General features: G+C 34.5%; 1 protein-coding gene across 1 annotated transcript in view; it reads left to right on the top strand.

The window, feature by feature from the left end:
• AGL (amylo-alpha-1, 6-glucosidase, 4-alpha-glucanotransferase) overlaps positions 1-22,517 on the top strand; it is a 63,800-nt gene that overhangs the window by 9,537 nt on the left and 31,746 nt on the right. Inside the window, exons 6-22 of the mRNA XM_045547463.1 lie at positions 801-924; positions 1,270-1,372; positions 1,459-1,556; positions 2,210-2,349; positions 3,762-3,949; positions 5,854-5,977; positions 6,558-6,721; positions 6,998-7,099; positions 7,214-7,369; positions 7,489-7,639; positions 9,907-10,031; positions 10,126-10,238; positions 10,356-10,490; positions 15,269-15,399; positions 19,047-19,183; positions 19,440-19,573; positions 20,271-20,446. Of these exons, the coding sequence (XP_045403419.1) occupies positions 801-924; positions 1,270-1,372; positions 1,459-1,556; positions 2,210-2,349; positions 3,762-3,949; positions 5,854-5,977; positions 6,558-6,721; positions 6,998-7,099; positions 7,214-7,369; positions 7,489-7,639; positions 9,907-10,031; positions 10,126-10,238; positions 10,356-10,490; positions 15,269-15,399; positions 19,047-19,183; positions 19,440-19,573; positions 20,271-20,446 (2,301 nt within the window). The remainder of the gene's footprint in view (positions 1-800; positions 925-1,269; positions 1,373-1,458; positions 1,557-2,209; positions 2,350-3,761; positions 3,950-5,853; positions 5,978-6,557; positions 6,722-6,997; positions 7,100-7,213; positions 7,370-7,488; positions 7,640-9,906; positions 10,032-10,125; positions 10,239-10,355; positions 10,491-15,268; positions 15,400-19,046; positions 19,184-19,439; positions 19,574-20,270; positions 20,447-22,517) is intronic.

Below are 22,517 nucleotides of genomic sequence, written 5' to 3'. Positions count from 1 at the left end.
TTAGTTTTCATATATTTCCTCTTCCAGATGAACCTTAGAATCTGGATTTTAAGAATCTATTTCTATTTTATTATTTTGTTACTGTTTTTATAAGCCATTTCAAAATCTTTAGAATAAGCCAGATATAAACTAATTAGTTAATATAAAATCAAGTTCAGTGGAGGCAATTATGCACCAATGCAAAACAAGTTCCCAGAAAAGAATGAAAATTCCCCCCAAACCATTTACTTTCTTTTAAATTTTTTAATTATTACCTAAGGAATATGGTTGTTGTGAAAGGGGGGAAAAGTGTAAAAACAAACTTGTGTGTGCATCTTTCAGAGAATGCAAAGAAAGTCAGATTGTTAATAAGACTTACTTTAGAATAGGAAGCAATCTTTGAGGAAAAAGAACTCCTAGGGTTAGAATATTTGGTAGCAGCTGAGAAGAAAATGTTTGCCACCAAAGTCTTAAATAAATGCCTTAAAAAAAGAATGGAATAAGAAAATGCTGACTGAAACAGAAAAGTGGGGCTGGGGTTGAACTGATAGGAATCCTTGTGTGGTTTCTTTTACGATGTTATTTTGTCTCTCTCTGTATTTGTCTTTCCCCCTCACTTCCACCCACTGCCCCACCCAGTTGTATGTGTGTGCATTTGTGGTGATGTGCAGGAGGATGGGCAGGGGAGGTAGAAAGGATGCTTATGAAATAAATATTTGTCTTATTTTCTATGAAAAATTGTAGGCTAAAACTTTGAAAGCAGTGACAGTTATAATCTGCTTGTGGATATTTGCATTTAAGATACCTTTTCTTTCTTTCAGGAAATAGGAGGGTAACCAAGTCTGATCCAAACCAACATCTTAAGATTATTCAGGATCCTGAATATAGACGGCTTGGCTGTACTGTAGATATGAACATTGCCCTAGCGACTTTCATACCACATGAGTATGTTATTTATTTTTTCTTGTGAAATAAAGAATAATATTACTTATAAACCTTTATGGCTAGTATGGTTTTCTTATTACTTATTAAAACTCTTAATAGAAAATGAAATAAAATAATGTACCATAATTCTACTACTTCAACACATGACATTTTCTTACTTTTTCTGTGTGCCAGTCCATGTTCCTATACATGTATGTTAAAATTTTGTAATTGGAAAATTTTTTAGCCATAATTAAGATCCTGATAAATATATTTAAGGTGTCTTTGACCTATTTAAGAGAATTCTGAAATGTAAAATTTGTAAAACTATTATATAATAAGTTTGTATTGCTCTATCTGCTCTAGCAATGGGCCAGCTGCAATTGAAGAATGCTGTAATTGGCTTCGTAAGAGAATTGAGGAATTAAATTCAGAGAAGCTTCGACTCGTGAACTATCATCAGGAACAGGTTTACCTATTTTGAACTACTGTCTTTTTGAGTCTTAATGCTATTTTGTTGTTGATGATGATGTAACATAATTTAATGTTTTCCAGGCAGTTAATTGCCTTTTGGGAAATGTGTTTTATGAACGACTAGCTGGCCATGGTCCTAAACTAGGACCTGTCACTAGAAAACATCCTTTAGTTACCAGGTATTCCATTTTTGTTTTCTTCTCATTGATGATTAATAATTGAAAACTATATTTAACTTTTCAAATTAACCTAAATGTTGTCTTTAATGTGTGACTTTAGTACATTTCTTAAATTGAGATAAAAGTTTTTATTTGGAAGTAGGCTTAATTAATTATGTTAAGCAAATCTTTAGTTAGAGAAACTACCATTAGTATGAAGCCATTTATAGTTTTTATTTACATTAATATTTCTGGAGGACTGTATACATAGTAATAAATTTAATGTTAATCAAATTGAGCAAGCATTTATTGAGCATGTTACTTTATAAGTAACATGTAGCATAGACTGGACAATTAGAGTGCAGTAAAAGCCTTTACAAAGTATTGATAACATAAATAACTCAGTGATTTTCTTATAATTTTATGAGGTTTTAAATATTATTTAAAATATTAGTTGGATATGCTATAAGGTTAACTCTCCATTCCTGAAATCCTCCTAGATTTACTCAAAAAGTCTACTGAAGATTTTTGTTCTATATTGAAGTTTATTTCCTGTAAATGGTGTCAAACTAATTTTATTTATTAAGGAGGAAGTTTAATTTTAATGTTGCTAAGTCAAATTCTCTCCAAGGTGTTTGTCTCTATGGATTTAATATTTAATTGTATCTCCATAGATATTTTACTTTCCCCTTTGAGGAAGTGGCTTTCTCAACAGAAGAATCTATGATTCATCTTCCAAATAAAGCTTGTTTTCTGATGGCACATAATGGATGGGTAATGGGAGATGATCCTCTTAGAAACTTTGCTGAACCAGGTATATCATTTTTTAACTTTACTATGAAAACGAAAGGAGTTTATGGCAAGCTCAAAATATGTTTTATTGATTTTTTGCCCCCGCTAGTCTAGTAGTTTGTTTTTTTTTTTTTTTTTTTTTTTTTTGAGACAGAGTCTCGCTGTGTTGCCCAGGCTAGAGTGAGTGCCATGGCGTCAGCCTAGCTCACAGCAACCTCAAACTCCTGGGCTTAAGCGATCCTACTTGCCTCAGGCTCCGGAGTAGCTGGGACTACAGGCATGTGCCACCATGCCTGGCTAATTTTTTCCATATATATATATTTTAGTTGGCCAGATAATTTCTTTCTATTTTTAGTAAAAATGGGGTCTCGCTCTTGCTGAGGCTGGTCTTGAACTCCTGACCTTGAGCGATCCACCCGCCTCGGCCTCCCAGAGTGCTAGGATTACAGGCGTGAGCCACCGCGCCCAGCCCTAGTCTGATAGTTTTTAAACTGCTTCATCATAGAGCTACCAGAAGTACATGCAGTCTGAGAGGAGAAAAAGAGTTGACAAAAAAGATAGAGTTCATTTTTCCTGTCCTTTGCCCTATTTCCTACCTCTTACCTTCTCAAACAGAATAGCTTTTATGTATCTATTTTATATATTGTGGGTCTGTGTAGCTTTTATTTGGGCAAAATATTATTCTCTTGCTTTTTTTAAAAGAAGTTTGAAATCACTGCTATTACAATTATATTGCCATAAGAGATATTTTCACTCATTGGCCAGAGGTATTAAGATATTTGAGTGGCAATTAAACTAGAGAATAATTGTTTTTAGGTTTCCCTCACTTACTGTTAGCGTCTTCTTTTTCTAAAGCTATTTCACTGCCAGGAAGAATTTTGCAGGGGGCCCACTGATACATTTTTTACCATTTCAGACTGAGTCTATTTTAGTGACATTAAAGTTAATTCAGAAATCTTATGCTCTTTATTTTCATAATATAATTTTGGGTTTAAGTATCTGTGTCCTCTCTTTCTAGCCATTCTAAATGAAAAAAGCCATTCTGCTGTATGCCCTGGAATTAATGTAAGCTATTGCCAAAAATGAGTAGAAAGGTAGAGATGAAGCTTTAAATGTTTTTAGTAGAACTATAGCTTTAAAAGGCCTATGATATTACCATTTCTTTTTTTCCTTTAAGAAGCAACTTGGATTTTTGAAATTATTCACTCATTTTTAGAAGAGACTCTAAACTAGAATTTTCACAAAATAGGTGTGAGAAATGTATTAATATTAATTTTTTAAAACTCTATCTCATATCATTTTAGATATTGTTTTAACCAGTATATCATTCGTGGAAGAAATGATAAAAGCAACTTAAAAACAACAATAATTCCTCGAAGCAATTGATTTCATTTTATTTCTTGAACCGTTGAAAGCTATCTTCTTTCTTAACAGGTTCAGATGTTTATTTAAGGAGAGAACTAATTTGCTGGGGAGACAGTGTTAAATTACGCTATGGGAATAAACCAGAGGACTGTCCTTATCTCTGGGGACACATGAGAAAATATACTGAACTAACTGCGACATATTTCCAGGGAGTACGTCTTGATAACTGCCACTCAACACCTCTTCATGTTGCTGAGGTACAGAAAAATAGTTCATTTACATTAGGAAAAGAATTCAATATTCTTTCCTAGCTTTCCCTAAGTAGGTTATGCAGATACATATTTCCTTTGCTAGTTGTATGCCAGTATTGATTTGGTAGTGATATTTAATGTTTGCATAATTTACATAACTTTAACAATCTTTTGATACAGTTATTATAGAATACTGGACTATAAAATATTTAACAAGTTAATTTTTTAATTTATGGAAGTTGATCATATTGTCTTTGATAATATATAGCACAACCATATTGCCTACTGATAATATATAAAATATTAATTTGTCTAATTTTTAGGTTGCTTTCAATATATATTAGTAACAACTGTGAAGTTGAATAGCTTATTACACATAGTGTTCTTTTTTTTTTTGAGACAAAGTCTTGCTCTGTCACCTGGGCTATAGTACAGTGGCATCATCATAGCTCACTGCAACCTCAAACTCCTGGGCTCAGGTGATTCTTCTGCCTCAGCCTCCTGAATAGCTAGGACTACAGGCACGTGCCACCATGCCTGGCTAATTTTTCTATTTTTTGTAGTGATGGGGTCTCACTTCTGCTCAGGCTGGTCTCAACTCCTGGCCTCAAGCAATCCTCACACTTCGGCCTCCTAGAGTGCTAGGATTGCAGGCGTGAGCCACTGCACTGGCCTATAGTAATTATTTAAACACTAACATTATAGCATACTGAAGCCAGTTTTAGCCTCATTGATTCAATTTTTATTATTTATAAAAATATAAGTGTACACATAAATTTGTCTATTCCTTTTTGGGTTTTTTATAGTAACGTTTGAACAATGCCAGTACTTATAGTAACTTCTACCTAATAAAACTTTGTAAATAAACATAATTTCATCCAGCTTCCTAGTGACAGGTGTCACTTAGGTGTTCTTTGGAAATGTGTGCTTATCTGAAAAATTTCTACTTCTATAATATTAAAGCAATATTACAATATACATATTTCATGTCCTGTGATGAAAATTTATTTGATTTGAAGGGATTTAATGAACATTAGTTAAGCTGGTAAAACACTGTTTAGCTCCAGAAGATGGCAGGGTTTATTTTTATCGTGCCTTTAGCAACAGCAAAGGAAATATGTATTTGTAAGATTGTTATAATAACATTATGGTAAAAAAAGAATGTTAAAACTTAATTTGCTTAATTTTAAATTATAAAATTTTTCAGGATTCTACTTGTTAGCTAGCTGAATTTCAAGTATTTTATTAATCTGTGTGTGAATGTTATGTTAAAAAAAATTTGGAACCAACCTGATTTCTGATTATAAACCAATATTTTCTGATTATCAGCTAGATAGGTAGCACCAGTGTTAAACATAAATTACAGCAGTGAAAATTGTAAGGTGTAAGAGTTTAAGAGTTTAAGAGTTCATTATTATCTCTGGGAAAAGCTGGCTTCAGTCTGGTCAGACTTAATCGTTGCAACAGCTAAATAATTCACCAGCAGAGAATTTATCCATAATGACTTAGTCAACCTCCTGGAAATTAACAGTCTGATTAGAAGTATTAAAAACAAACAAACAAAAAACAGGAGGAAAGCCTGACAGAATTGAGGTGTGTTATGATTTACATTTTTTAATATGACACTAAACATTTTTCCTCTTTTCCCTTTGTGTCTCTATATCTTTGTAAAATCTCATCTTCCTTTTTAACTGTTGTATTCTCTTTACAAATTCTATTGTTTCCTATGTGTATTGGTGTGTTTGATGTTTTCTTACATATGCATAATGAAATATATTTGGAAATTCTTAAATTTCCATTTTGTCTTGCTACATATTTTCCTATGTCAAAACCATGCCAGTTTTGTCTCCTTCCTTTTCCCCTATCTTACTTTTCTCTTTCTGTTACATTTATGTCTATGCTTTTTGCAGTACATGTTGGATGCTGCTAGGAAATTGCAACCCAATTTATATGTAGTAGCTGAACTGTTCACAGGAAGCGAAGATCTGGACAATATCTTTGTTACTAGACTGGGCATTAGTTCCTTAATAAGAGGTAGGCTTGTTGGAATGTATTTCCCATCTAAAACTTTAGCTTTTGTTTAAATAGATTAAAAGGCATTTTATAGCTTTATATGCAATGCTTAATAATTTTTAACACAGTTAATGTTCTCTGAAATAGTATATATGAAGTTTTCTAATATAATGCCGTCTATTATCAGTAAAAATCTCTACTTTGGTGTAAGATACCTCATTTCAAATTGAAAGATCAGTGGGATGAACTGATGGCTCACACATAAAGCCATTTTTTAATTGTTGAAAATATACAAATCTGTTTTTCATCTCCTACCTGGATATATGATGTACTCTCTAAATTTTTTATGATGGCTTTTGTATATCTTACATCCTAATAAACAACATACGTTCCCTTTTCCTTACATGTGCCATTTCTCCAGTTAAGTTATAGGAAGACTTTTTTGTCACTTAAACTAATGGACATTTGTTTAAATGCTGAAAGCAGTTTCATTTTTGATAACATTGATGTCTTTATTGTGAAAATCAGTCATAATAAGAAATCTCACCTCTTCTTGGACATAAATAACGAGATTGTTAAAATATTCTGTAATGCTCTGCAGAGGCTATGAGTGCCTATAACAGTCATGAAGAGGGCAGATTAGTTTACCGATATGGGGGAGAACCTGTTGGATCCTTTGTTCAGCCCTGTTTGAGGCCTTTAATGCCTGCTATCGCACACGCCCTTTTTATGGATATTACCCATGACAATGAGTGTCCTATTGTGGTAAGCATCTAATCATCTTCATGTATGTACTTATTTTGCTAAATGTTTTAATATTTAGCTCTCTGATAATTAGTGGCAATAATATCCATATACTTCAAAGTAATGCTTAGATTTATAAGTGATTGTAGCACATAGTTTTTACAATGTTTTGTTTAAAAACAAATTAATGTATCTTATAAAATATATTTATGTAATTATCTTTTTACTTCATTATGCTATAGAATGGCACTTTGCATGTGAAAGAAAGTAAACTTTTGCTTTGTGGTTTCTTTCTAGCACAGATCAGCATACGATGCTCTTCCAAGTTCAACAATTGTTTCCATGGCATGTTGTGCTAGTGGAAGTACGAAAGGCTATGATGAATTAGTACCTCATCAGGTTTGTTTATGTATTGTTTTTTAAAATCTACATGGCTAACAACTTTGAACACTTTTATCAAAAGCTCTCATTGTAGTTAAAATGTATACGTGGCTAAATTTTAACTTTGTTCAGATTTCAGTGGTTTCTGAAGAACGATTTTACACTAAGTGGAATCCTGGAGCATTGCCATCAAATACAGGTGAAGTTAATTTCCAAAGTGGAATTATTGCAGCCAGGTGTGCTATCAATAAACTTCATCAGGAGCTTGGAGCCAAGGGTTTTATTCAGGCAAGAAAACTAAATTTCATAAATTTGTTTCTTAAGGTCCAGTTTCAGAATAAATCTTTCCAATCTGAGCACGAGTTTCCAGTTTGAGCCCTAACCTAGTTACTCTTTCTATTTCTCAGGTATATGTGGATCAAGTTGATGAAGACATAGTGGCAGTAACAAGGCATTCACCTAGTATCCATCAGTCTGTTGTTGCTGTATCTAGAACTGCTTTCAGAAATCCTAAGACTTCATTTTATAGCAAGGAAGTGCCTCAAATGTGCATCCCTGGTAAAGCAATCTAAAAATTATAATTATAGCATATCATTATATTAAATTATATTATTAATATAATGTTACTTTAAATCATGGTTATATGTCATATATATTATAACAGAGTACAAGTGTGGACATAGTTGAAAAAAAGAATTAGAAATTTTTGGTAACTTATATTTTTACTGCAAGGAACAAAACCTGGACAGAAATACTCCCAAATGTTAACATTTTTTGAGTTGTGAAATATTTTCGTTTATATCTTAATACATTTCCTAGTTTGTATAAGATTAATATGTATTTCTCTTATGCTCAGGACAATATATGTATATTTATTTGCATATATGTATGTGTATAGGTGTGTATTTGTGTATGTGCATGCATATATATAAATTAAGATGGAAAATATTCTAACCTTGCGTTTAAGGCTTTTCATAATCCATCCTCATCTACCATCCTAGTCCTATGCCACTCCACCATTTCAGCCAAATAGATATTTTCACTGCTTCCCAAGTAGTCTTACTTCCATCTGTATATCAATTGTTTACATCTTTCAAGGACTAAAGTTTCACCTGCTTTGAGAAGCCTTCTATAAGTACTCAGTGATCTCTCTCTCTTTTGAATATATAGCAATTATAGTCTATGTCACCTGTTTAACAATTACAAAATATGTGCCTGAAATATATCCATATTATTGCTAGATTTTTTTCTAGATATGTGTATATTTTATTTCCTTACTATTATATATAATATATATATATTATAGCATAGCATGTGCTTGTGCATGCAGCAACTGTCCAAGTTTACTGATTGATTGAGTGAATGAAGATTACAATATTGGCTGAAGATTACAGTGGTCATGCCTGTAATCCTAACACTGTGGGAGGCTGAGGTGGGAGGATCGCTTGAGGTCAGGAGTTCGAGACCAGCCTGAACAAGAGCAAGACCCCGTCTCTAAAAAAATTTAAAAATTAGCCGAATGTGGTGGCATGCACCCTATAGTCCCAGCTACTCTGGCAGCCTGAGGCAGGAGGATTGAGCCCAGGAGTTGGAGGTTGTAGTGAACTACAGTGATGCCATTGCACTGTAGCCCGGGTGACAGAGTGAGACTCTGTCTCAAAAAAAAAGATTACAATATTATCTCAGGTTTTATTTGGTCATTGAGCAGTCTTAAAACAGTTGTCAATCCACAAAATTATGATTTTCATTATGTTAATGTCTCATATTTTGTTATGTTAGCATTCCATTTTTAATATTCTTTAGTATGTTTAGTGTTCTTTATTTCATTTTTGACTATATACTAAGAATATTTTATTTTGAACAGTCTTATTAGTGTATATTTCAAGAGGTAGAATTTCTGCATCAAAAGGTACTATTACTTATTTTCAGATTAATAGTTTAAAGCTTAAGTTATTTAAATAGCAGAGTTCAAATTTTGTATATTCTTTGACCCAGCAAGTCTACTACTAGGTATATATCTGAAAAAATTCTCATACATTTCCATTAAGTTATGCATAAGACTATTTATTGCAACATTATTTATAGTAGAAAAAAATTAGAGACAATTTTAATAGAATGAATGCATTTGGGTATATTCATATAGTAGAATATTATTTGGCATTTGAAATAAATGTGTTAGAGTTAATGTAACAATGTGAATGAATCTAAAAAATACAGTGTTGACCAGTAGAAAGCAAGTTGCAGAAAAATGTATATAACTTGAATTCATTTTAATACAACTTGGAAATATGGAAAATAATATTATATGCTGTTTAAGAATATAATATTTATATGTAATAAAATGCCAGGAGTAATGAACACTAAATTGTAAGTAGCAGTACCTCTCAAGGAGAAGAAAGGGTACTCAGGATCTTCACTTGTATTTGTAAATTTTTCTTAGGTAGCAGGACCTGTGTTTTTAAAAAATTTTTCTTTACTTTTTATATTTTTGAAATAGTCTAGTTTTTTAAAAATGTAAGCCTTTCAAACAATTTACTTGTCTATGCTCAAAATTAGGAAGATCATAGATTGTTCCCCAGAGCTAAGCCATTATTAGTTGTTAAGATCTCTTTTCAAATAATGCTTTGTCAATTAAGTTGTTTTTTCTTAAGAAGTTTATATGAAAAATACATCTTGGATAGAATCATCTACTTTCAAACTGTTTGGGTTTTTTTAATTGATATTTTATTTTCAACTCTAAGTTAAATGATTTGAAACCACGTTAGCAATTCCTAGTTTCAGATGGTTTCATATAAAATTTTTTTATAATTTTTATGTATTCCTAGGCAAAATTGAAGAAGTAGTTCTTGAAGCTAGAACTGTTGAGAGAAATACAAATCCCTATAGGAAGGATGAGAATTCAATCAATGGAATGCCAAATATCACAGTAGAAATTAGAGAACATATTCAGGTATTTGGGACTCTCAGCTTACAACTCTGTTTAATATTTTAAGGACATAAGAATTATTTGTTGAATCGATTTTTTTAATTTAATTTTTTTCAAGCTTAATGAAAGTAAAATTGTTAAACAAGCTGGAGTTACCACAAAAGGGCCCAATGAATATGTTCAAGAAATAGAATTTGAAAACTTGTCTCCAGGAAGTGTTATTATATTCAGGTATGTTAATTAGAGTTGAAACTATTGACTTTACTTATATTTAAAATAGTTTGCATATCCTGTTAACTTTGAATAAATTACTCCTAAAAATTAATCATTTTTAATTAATGTTTTCAGAGTTAGTCTTGATCCACATGCGCAAGTTGCTGTTGGAATTCTTCGAAATCATCTGACACAATTCAGTCCTCACTTTAAATCTGGGAGCCTTGCTGTTGACAACTCAAGTCCTATATTAAAAATTCCTTTTGCTTCGTAAGTATGCCTTATTTTATGGCGATTTGCCACTTTAATAACTGATAAATTACCAGTAGACTGATTTAAGCAGTTTTAAGGGTGCTCTATATCCTTGTTTCTGAAAGTATAGTCCAAGGGCCAGCAATGTCAGCCATCACCTATTGTTAACATTTTACCCTATTGCTTTATCATTTGTGTGTGTGCTCAGACGTGTGCTCTCCCATGCATGTGTAGTCTCTCTTATAGATATGAATACGTGAATGCCTACATACACACACACACACACACAACTTCTCTGAACTATTTGAGACTAAGTTGCATACATCATACCTTTTACCCTATCATTTTTTAAAATTATTAACATATTCTACTATATGGCTATACCATAATTTATTTAATCAATCTCCATTTTTTGAACATTCATCTTTGCATAAATCTTTAATTATTCCCTTACTAGGTGGTACTACATAGTACCAAAGAGTGTGGGTTTTAAAGTTTAGACATGGGTTTAACTTCATCCTCACCACAGTCAGTATGATCTTGGACAAGTTATTTAGAACTTTCTTCATCTCAGTTTTACATCTGGAAAATGGGCCTTATAATAGTAACTACCTCTTAGGTTTTGTATGGATTAAATAGGATAACACATATAAATCACTTAACACAATACCTGGCACATAGTAAGTGCTGGATATATGTTTGCTATCATTAATACTAGGAAAAATTTCCAGAACTGGAATTTTTTGGTTAGACTACATCCATATATTTGAGGCTTTTAATACATACTGATTCCCTCCAGAGAGATATTAATTGATACTTTCAGCTCTATCTAAGAGTTTCCACCTTACCAATACTGAGTATGTTATTATGTAATGTAGTATTTAAGAGCACGGAGTATAGAACCAGACTATCTGGGTGTTTTGGAAAGACTCAAACTGGTTTTTCTTCCTCTGCTCTCAAACCATGACAATCAATACTGAAGAAGAGGCTGGGCTTGGTGGCTCATGCCTGTAATCCTAGCACTCTGGGAGGCCGAGGCGGGAGGATTGCTTGAGCTTAGGAGTTCGAGACCAGCCTGAGTAAGAGCAAGGCCCCATCTCTACTATAAATAGAAAGAAATTAGCCAAACAACTAAAAATAGAAAAAATTAGCTAGGCATGGTGGTGCATGCCTGTAGTCCCAGCTACCCGGGAGGCTAAGGCAGGAGGATCGCTTGGCGCCCAAGGGTTTTAGGTTGCTGTGAGCTAGGCTGACGCCACGGCACTCTAGCCCAGGCAAAACAGCGAGACTCTGTCTCAAAAAAAAAAAAAAAAAAAATACCGAAGAAGATTTCTGTGACATGATTTTTCTGTGCACATCAAACAACAGATACCAGCTGGGTGTCCTGTAATTCGGTTCCAACACTATCTACCTGGAGATAGCATCAGATCCTACAGAGTGAGGGCTCAGTCCCCATGTCTGCCCCCGCTTCAGATACCAGTCGCAAGTCTGGGCCTCTGGAATTTCTGACTGACCTGCTGCAAGTTGGGGTTCCATGACCCCATGTTTGGGTTCAGTTAATTTGTTGGAGCAGCTGACAGAACTCAGGGAAAGACATTTACCGGTTTATTTTAAAGCAGCAGTCCCCAGCTTTTTTGGCACCAGGAAAGGCAATTTTTCCATGGATTGTGGGTGGGGGTGGGAGCATCGTGGCAGGTGGGTGTGGTGCAGAGCTCAGGTGGTGATGCACTGCCCGTTTCCTAACAGGCCACAGCCCAGTAATGGGCCATGGCCCCGGGGGTTGGGGACCACAGTTTTAAAGGATATTACAAGGGATGCAGATGAAGCGATGCACAGGATGAGGTATGAGGAAAAGGGCATAGAGCTTCCATACCCTCCCTGGGTGCACCATCCTCCAGGAACCTCCATGTGTTCATCTATCCAGAAGCTCTCTGAACCCTGTCCTTTTGGGTTTTTATGGAGGCTTCATTACGTAGGCATGATTGACAACTGTGCAGAAACGTGATTGGACAAAAAGCGCAAGATCTAAACCCAGGAAGGCCTGTCTGTTTAGAATCTTCCCGGCCTCTCTATGCAGCATTCCTTCCTGAGAGAGGGTATTCCTACCTAGAGAGGGTATGGGGCAGGACCCTCTCTGAAATGAGGGTCTTTTGACCCACAATTAGGTTAGAGTCTTGCCTTGGACAGGTGAAAGGAGGACAACAGAAGGTCAGAGGGAGAGATTCAGTTTCTGAGGCCTGCTCCTGAAACCTAAAATGACCCAAAATTATAACAAGAACTATTGGAGTTATGAGCCAGGAACCACAGACAAAAACCAGTATATATGTGTATAAATATCATAATATTACCCTGGGTTTGAATTTAGTATCAGGCTCTTATTAGCTATAAGAAGTAAGACCTTGGGCAAGCTAGAATAGATGAAATTATAGTACCTCTCATACAGAGTTGTGACAATTACTTAAGTAAAACACTTAGAAAGTGTTTGGTATTTACTGATTGATATTAACTATTAATAATAAAATTGGTAAATATAAAACATTTTAAAATATTATAATATCACATTTAATTTACTTTATTAGTTAACCTAAAATATTTTTATTGGCCATTTGTATTTATTTGTGGTGTCATTTTATGTATTGGCCCATTTTTCTATTGTGTTCAATTTTTTTTTGTTTTATAAGACCTTTTGTTGTTAAGGATATTAACTCTTAATTCAAACTATTCTTAGTAAGTAGTTTCATTCTAAAAAAAATCTGTGATGGAGCAGCTTTGTGTTTCTATGGAATGCTTATAAAATGCACATTCCTCCTCAGACCTCAGATTATCTTGGGGCAAGGCCAAGAAATCTGCAGTTTAATAAGCTCCCCAGATAATTTCTATACAAGGAGTCCATTGGCCACATGTTGAAAAATATTAAGCTAGAATTACATTGGTACTGAGGCTGCTGATTGATGTAACTCAGGCGTGACTCAGACTACTAGAGTGTAGCTATAAGGAGCAAGGCTGAGATGGTGGGAACAAAGCACAGCTGGCAACGATTTTCAGGCGGAGATGGAACTAAGAGAGAAAGAAGAAAATACAAGAGTATATGTGTTCACATAAAATGGCAGTTATATAAAACGAAATGTCCTGAGCAGCTAGAAGCACAAGAAAATACAGTTTCAGTTCTGTTCAGGTGTGGTTAGTTATACGATCTCACTTCTAACTGAACAAAGGGAAATCAACATAGTAGTTACTTCCCTCTGATCATTATCAAGAAGGATTTTTATCTGAGAAAATCCTGGTTTCTTATTCAAGAAAACTGAGGGGCATTACAACCTTAGAAGGGGAGAGAAGGAACCTTAGAAGAGGAGAGAAGGGACTGGGAGGGGAATGCAAAGGCAGAGACCCTATGATTTCTTAGGTGGTTAACTTTGACTTTTGATTATCCCTTTACTGGCCCTTTTATAAGTATTTTGAGTTTAAGAGAACTAGCATAAAAAGTTCTTGATGTCTCATTTTAGAGAATACAAAGGAGGGAAAAAACTAAGTCCGAAATAGAAAGATTTTTTTAAAATACAAGATAAAAGGTACAGCAACCAAAAGATTTTTCCAGTGTACTTCTAATCAATAAAATTTGGCACTTGTCCAGGCGTCGTGGCTCACACCAAAATCCCAGCACTTCGGGAAGCCCAAGGTGGGGGCGGGGGGTGGGGGGGTGGGGGGAGAAATGCTTGAGGCCAGGAATTCAAAACCAGCCTGGGCAACATAGTGAGACCCTATCTCTACAAAAAATTTTAAAACATACCCAGGCCTCACCTACCCAAAGGAACAAAAGTCATTCTATAATAAAGACATCTGTACTCGAATGTTTATGGCAGCACAATTCATTATAGCAAGGATGTGGAAACAACCCAAGTGCACGTCAATCCATGAGTGGATTAATAAAATATGGTATATGTATACAATGGAATACTACACAATTATAAAAAAATGACGGTGATCTAGCACCTCTTATATTTTCCTGGATAGAGCTTGAGCCCATCCTTCAAAGTGAGGTATCACAAGAATGGAAAAACATGCACCACATGTACTCGCCATCAAACTGGCACTGACTGATCAACACTAAGGTGCTCACACAGTAGTAATATTCTTTCAGGGCAGGGAGGTAGGGGTGGGTAAACTCATAACTAATGGACACGGTGAGCGTTGTAGGTGAGGAAGGGCATGTCTAAAATCATGGTTTGGATGTGGCAAAGTCATAACATGTAACCAAAATGTTTGTACCACATAATATCTTGAAATTAAAAATAAATAAATAAGTTTTTATTAAATGTGAAAATAATTTTATAGAAACATATAGAAAGATTTTAAATAAAATCATTCATATTATCCTAAAAAAAAAATAGCCAGGCCTGGTGTGTACACTTGTAATCACAGTTACTCAGGAGGTTGAGGCAGGGGAATCACTTGAGCCCAGGAGTTCAAGGCTGTAGTAATGATTGTGCCACCTCACTGCAGCCTGGGCAATAGAGTGAGACCGTGTCTCTAAAAAAAATTAAAATAAAAAAATAAAATTTGACACTTGATTAATTCCTTGGTTTGGGAGTAATGTTACTTCTAATTGAATTTTTGGCATGTTTGGCCCACTAATTATTATTTATAATGTATGTTGTATATGTGTATTTGAATGCTGAGTTCCTAAAACATTGCTAGGACATTTTATAATCATAATTCAGACTTTCTTCTTTTGTTTCTATTGATAGCAAGTGAAATTTCAGTATATTTAACCACTTATCTTTATTTCCAATTCTTAGTATTGCCTCTAAATTAACTTTGGGTGAGTTAAATCAGATACTTTACCGATGTGAATCAGAAGAACAGGAAGATGGTGGAGGGTGCTACACCATACCAAACTGGTCAGCCCTTAAATATGCAGGTCTTCAAGGTAAGCAAGTAGAAGGATCACTAAGCTTTGTGTTTTTCTTTTAGGGTCGTCTGGTATCTTCTTTATAGACATAACAGTATGGGCTCAGAGTGTGACTGCTTGGGTTTAAATTATAGCTCTGCCTCCTACTCATTGATTGACCTTTGGCAAGTAACATAACCTCTTTGTACCTCAATTTCTGCCTCTATAACATGTGAATAGTATTAATAATACTAGTATACTATAATAGTATTATTAACCTAATTGAGAAGGCCTTTGTGAGGATTAAATGAGACCATTCAGGTAAAGTACTAAAAACAGAATGTGGCACAAAGTAATCAGTCAGTTTTACCTAGAATTACTAGTTCTGTGTCATCCATTAAGGTCATTTATAGCTCTTTATGTATACTTTGACCTTAATGCTTCTTGATCTGATTTATTGTATATAACAAGAAACAGAATATGCATGTTTGGGCCCAAAATGGGACTAGATTGTAATGTAATACACTCATCTTTTTTTTTTTCATCTAACTGGAAAGTTTTTGTTGCATATTTGTTTTATCCTATAAAGAGAACTTACAGTAAAATATATAATTAGAGTAGTTGTAACATGAGTTAAAGGAACTGAATACTTAACTCTCCATTGAATCCATCTAGTTGGTAATGTTTTCCTAAATATTTATCTAACAAATATGCTTTATCACACCTGTGTTCCTGGTTCATGAAGTTTTCCACTTATCATGCCTCTTTTTTTTTTTTTTTTTTTTGAGACAGAGTGTCACTTTGTTGCCCTGGCTAGAGTGAGTGCCGTGGCGTCAGCCTAGCTCACAGCAACCTCAAACTCCTGGGCTTAAGCGATCCTTCTGCCTCAGCCTCCCGAGTAGCTGGGACTACAGGCATGCGCCACCATGCCCGGCTAATTTTTTCTATATATATTTTTAGTTGGCCAGATAATTTCTTTCTATTTTTAGTAGAGATGGGGTCTCGCTCTTGCTCAGGCTGGTCTCGAACTCCTGAGCTCCAGCGATCCTCCTGCCTCGGCCACCCAGAGTGCTAGGATTACAGGCGTGAGCCACCGCGCCTGGCCCATGCCTCTTTTTTTAACTCCTTATTTTTCTGTCCATCTAGTTCATCTTTAAGGGCCAATTTAATGCATACATATTCCATAAAACTATTTCTTTTTATAGTAACTTCTTTGTCCTCCAGGCACCCATTCTGTTTTTTTCTATACCTCTTACTTGACCCTTGAAATAAATCACCTTATTTTGATATTTAGTATAATTTTTCGTGATTCTTATCATTGCAGTTAAGAAACAGACTTTAAAACCAGACTCCCTAGGTTACACTGACTAGTTGTATAACCTTGGAGTAGTTAAACTCTCCATGGCTCAGTTTCCTCATCTGTAAAATGGAGATAATAGTAGTTCCTACCACAAGGGATTATGGTTAGGATTAAAGGAGTTAACACATGTAAAACACTTAGCACCTAGTTCCCACTAAGGATTTGGAAATTATTAGCTTTAAAACTCCACTAAGTAGATTATACCTTGAAAAAGAAGAATGTAAGTTTTATCTTTTTTGTGGTTCTTGTTTCTTAGCTTTTATACCTCCTACAACACTAAGCAACACTAAGCACATAAGAAGCTCTCAATAAACTTTTTTGAGACTTTTTTTGTACTTAGGACCATTTGTTTTTCTAAAACACTCTTTTTTTTTTGAGACAGAGTCTCACTCTGTTGCCTAGGCTATAGTGCTGTGGCGTCAGCCTAGCTCACAGCAACCTCAAACTCCTGGGCTCAAGCTATTCTCCTGCCTCAGCCTCCTGAGTAGCTGTGATTACGGGCACATGCCACCACACCCGGCTAATTTTTTCTATTTTCAGTAGAGACAGGTCTCGCTCTTGCCCGGGCTGGTCTTGAACTCCTGATTCAGGTGATCTTCCTGCCTTGGCCTCCCAGAGTGCTAGGATTACAGGAATGAGCCACTGCACCCAGCCAAAAACACCCTCATTTTTAACACAAAATGTTTTGTGCTGTGAGTGATAAAGAAGTGTACATATTACCAGTTTTAAGCAATTATCTACTCCATTTTCACTTTGTGCTGTTGAACTCCTTCTTCTACTTGATTGAAAAGACCACACTTTTGTTAGCTCCTTTTCTAGCCTGTCTTCTTAAAGTTAAGTCTGGTTCTTTACTGTTTCTGTTTATCCTCCTAATGAAATGATTCTTCCCATTCTTTTTACCTGATTTTTTTCTTTATACCAATACCTTTTCCCTCTGATAGTTTAATATTTTCAACAGCCCACAGAATATTTCCTGCAGGCTGTTAATAGCAGCCTCAGATTAAATCAGACTTAACCACTGCATTGACCTTTCTCTCCCCTGAACAAAATTTACTTCCCTACTTCTTATAATAATGTATATTTAGATGTTTTGGAATCCAGGAATCCATTTTGGGGTCTTCCGCCTTCATCCTCAGTATTCAGTCAGTAATTATGATTCACGGATTCTTTCCCCTATTTTCTTTGGTATACCATATCCTTTTTATTTCCACAGTTATCATCCTATTCTAGGACTAAGTCCTGTCTACAAAATAAACTAAAAAGTTTTCTAACCCTTGTTACCGCTTCCACAAATTATTTCATTTTATTGGTCGTCATCAGATCTGTTTTCTAAAACATTGTTTTCATCACGATGTTCCATTATTCAACAGTGGAACTAACATTTACTAAGCATTACTTGCCTTCCATAAAAATGCTAACATTTATGTAGAACATTATTTTATACTGTTTTCCAGCTTTTTTATGTTTTAAGTTTTATTTCCCAAAGAAGATTGTAAGTCCCTTGAGGGAAAGAACTTAATCTTAAATGTACGTTTTTTTAATTTCTCAAAAGATGCTACGTAAATAGTAAAATTCATTAAATTCTAAATAAATAAATTTAGTCAAAATGAAGTCAGTGAAGCCATATAATTTTGTAAAAGTAGAAGTTATTTTATTGAATGATGAAAGAAGTACTATTGGTATGTCATTGAAATAATAAAATCTAGGTATGCATAGGAATTCTTATGCTTCTAATTGAGGACTATAAGGATTGAAGATATGCCTACATACCTCATTTTGATACTTTGTTTACTTCTAATTACCTCCTGTTATATTTCAAAGATTCCTTCCAAAGCAGATTTTATTCTTATCACCATAGATGTTCTTGCCTTCTCTGAAACCCAATTCTATGATTTCCTTAAATCTTGCCTGAGTATTAGTGAATCTACCACTTTTCAACATGAAAAGACACAGATTTATCAATTCTCTTTCCCTAGATGCCTTAGGGCAGGGAAACCATGCCAGTTACCTTTGAATATTATATAACATTAAAATCCAAAAGAATAAGCCCAGTCCCAAAAGTTATGAATCTTGGAAAGCTCTGCATAGCTCTTGTGACAGTAGTCCCCTTCAATATGGCTTTGTATCCTGGTTCAAGCCAGTACTGTCACATTTATCTCCAACCATGTTAAACGCCATCGTGGACTATGCAGTTCTTGTGTCTGCCTCTATCCTCTATGTGTTCACCCCAAATCATTGGAATAGAGACTGGAATACTGAGACTAGGAGCTTTGGGAACAAATTGACTCTCCCAATAACACGCCATGACTTGTCTCTGAATTTTCAGGATTGATGTCTGTATTGGCAGAAATAAGACCAAAGAATGACTTGGGGCATCCTTTTTGTGATAATTTGAGATCTGGAGATTGGATGATTGACTATGTCAGCAGCCGGCTTATTTCACGATCAGGAACTATTGCTGAAGTAAGTGGAGCAGTATTCCAGTCCAAAAAAATTCAAGGGCATAATAGAAATTATATTACCATGTTATATATAATATTTACATTGTTTTCTAATCTGAACCATTTTCTTCCTTTCTTCATAATCTTTTAGTTCTAATAAATGGAAATTTGGTTGATAAGATTACTAGGTAGTAAAGTTGCATGTTTAGATTTACCTTTTAAAACACACCTAGCCTGTACACATACCAAATTAACTTTTAAAATTATTTTTATAACAGGTTGGTAAATGGTTGCAGGCTATGTTCTTCTACCTGAAGCAGATCCCACGTTATCTTATCCCATGTTACTTTGATGCTATACTAATTGGTGCATATACCACTCTTCTGGATATAGCATGGAAGCAGATGTCAAGGTATATCCAGCAAAGCTTGAACATATAGTCATGTTTGTATATAGAAACTATATACAGAGTCACTTTATACATGCTCTTAAAAGATTAAAACATGAGGAATTGCCATAGATTCATAGAGCTGAAAAAGTTTTTAAGTATATAGTAAATTTATTAGCATCCTGAGTCTATAGCATACAAAAATAAATTTAGACATTAAAATCTGTTCTAAAAGCTAATAAAACATGTAAATAGGAAAATTAAATTGTTTTATCTTATTTGTTTCTATTTATTCACCAACTTTTTAAGTTGATACAATTTTTAGAGTATGTACAATTCTTCATCTAATTTTTCATCAATTAGAGAAAAAATATTATTATAATGAAATTTGCCTTTAATGATGAATTTCCCTAAAATGAAACCACCAGTTGAAGTATACCAGTGAGAGCCACCAAATTAATTAGGGTATAATTTCAGAAAGAACAAAACTTTACCATTTGTTTTACAACAATCCATGGACTTAAAGCCAGCTAAAATCATGGGTGAAATGAAAGTACTTTTGAAATCTAACCAAATTGAAAGTTTTTTTCAACTAATATTACCATTGTTACACATTTGTGTAGAAAAATCATTTGAGGAAAAGAAACCAAGTAAAATAAAACTGCTAAAAAGTTTTGTATTTCTACAAGTAGTATTTTAAACTCCATCACTTTTGTTACAGCTTTGTTCAGAATGGTTCAACCTTCGTGAAACACCTTTCGCTGGGTTCAGTTCAAATGTGTGGAGTAGGAAGAGTCCCTTCTCTGCCACTTCTTTCACCTACACTTATGGATGTACCATATAGGCTAAATGAAATCACAAAAGAAAAGGAGCAATGTTGTGTTTCTCTAGCCGCAGGTAAGAAATCATGTACAGGGTTAAAATGTATAAGTCAGTAATATTCACAGAAGACAAGGTAAGGGAAAATGATTACTTTTTAAAAGTCTGTGATGTTGTCCAAGATTTTGTTACTGCTTAGTAAATTTCATAGATATTCACTCATAAAAATAATAACCATTGTTATCATTTAATTAAAACTGTACACCAGGGATTTATGTGTGTTTTTTATTGTGGCTGGTTCTTTTCTTCTGCATGTTTCTATTTTTTCCAACTCTTGGCATTTTCTATTTTTTTAAATCAAAATTATTGTACTACTCTTTTGTCTGTATTTTTCCCCAATTTTTAAACATAAGCCCAACCTTGTAATTACCAAGAGATCATGTAAAGGTCCTCTACAAGTTACAAAACATAAAACAAATGTTAAATAATTTTTATTATGTGTCTAATTCCAATCAAATGCTTTCAACTGTATTTATTGGCATCCTTTCCTCCCAGTAGATTTAAAACCTGAATCAGGTAACAAATCCAAGTACACAAAATAGACTAAAGGACAGGCTTTTGTTTTCTTTTTAAAAAATTTCAAGCATATTTCTAGAAAGTACTTAGTATTCAAGGCCACTGAAATTTAGAACTTTCCAAACTAAACCAAAAAAATAATCAAATTGCAGGAAGAAAGTAATAGTATTGTCTGTGTGATCCTCTGTTTACCCTTAAATTTGTACCTGCTTAGACCAGATAAAAAGACTTAATGGTACCCAACAACTAAACTAGAAATTACCTTTTCATTTGGAATGATCATAAAACATTCATAAAACTCTATTTTAGTTCTTTAATTGTATTTTAGATTTTCACTTGACTGTTTGATCTCCCTCTGGTACCTATTGTTCTCCTGTGAATACATGCATATGCTCATGAAACTGACCTGGGCTATTGTGGAAAAAAAACATCGATGTGAAGAATTTGATGTTTTGTTTTTAAAGATGTGGTCTCACTCTGTTGCCCAGGCTGGATTGCAGTGATGCAATCATAGCTAACTGTAACCTCAGCTCCTGAGTATCTGGGACTACAGGCATGTGCCACTATGCCCAGCTAATTTTTTATTTTTTGTAGAGATGGGATTTCACTATGTTGCCCAAGCTGGTCTCGAACTTCTGGCCTCAAGTTATCCACCTGCCCAGGCCTCCCAAAGCGCTGGGATTACAGGTGTGAGCCATCACATCTGGCTGAAAATTTGGTTTTAAAGCCTGCTTTTTCCTAGCACTCTGGGAGGCCGAGGCGGGTGGATCGCTTGAGGTCAGGAGTTTGAGACCAGCCTGAGCAAGAGCGAGACCCCATCTCTACTAAAACTAGAAAGAAATTATCTGGCCAACTAAAAATATATATAGAAAAAATTAGCTGGGCATGGTGGCGCATGCCTGTAGTCCCAGCTACTTGGGAGGCTGAGGCAATAGGATCGCTTAAGCCTAGGAGTTTGAGGTTGCTGTGAGCTAGGCTGACGCCACGGCACTCACTCTAGCCTGGGCAACAAAGCAAGACTCTGTCTAAAAAAAAAAAAAGCCTGCTTTTTAAAAGCCTATTACATAAAATAGTGATCTCGACCTTTCGATTGTGCAGCACTGCTGCTAAACACCCCCAAAATGTATACATTTATAAATGATATACTGATACAAGCTATGATACCTGATATACTTACATAACAGATACAATGTAAAACAAAAATAGCAGCTAAAAAAAAGTTGATAAATAAATATGAATTGAAGTTCTGGTATGTGCTTCTAGCATCTTAAGGGACAGTTTTGTCTACTGTATTACTTGAGAAAAATAGGACTATATTCAGATTTGCAGACAGGCTTTTTGGTATGCTGTTTTGAATGACCAGGAATGCCTTACTTTGGTAGGAGTATTGTAAAAACATCAATTTATAATTATAAACTTTTATAATAATTGGCAAGGTAGAAACCACTTAAAAGATATATGATCTATAAGTTGTATACTCTTAGAGGTCAAAAAGTTAATACAAACATTTCCACATGTTAGTGCTAGAGATTTTATAGTTTAGGCTTTTTAACAAAGACTGACTACTTGTATT

The sequence above is a fragment of the Lemur catta genome, chromosome 3, assembly GCF_020740605.2.
Source record: "Lemur catta isolate mLemCat1 chromosome 3, mLemCat1.pri, whole genome shotgun sequence".
NCBI classification, from domain to species: domain Eukaryota; kingdom Metazoa; phylum Chordata; class Mammalia; order Primates; family Lemuridae; genus Lemur; species Lemur catta.
Note: the sequence above shows the minus strand (reverse complement) of the source record. Positions and strands in the feature narration are given on the sequence as shown.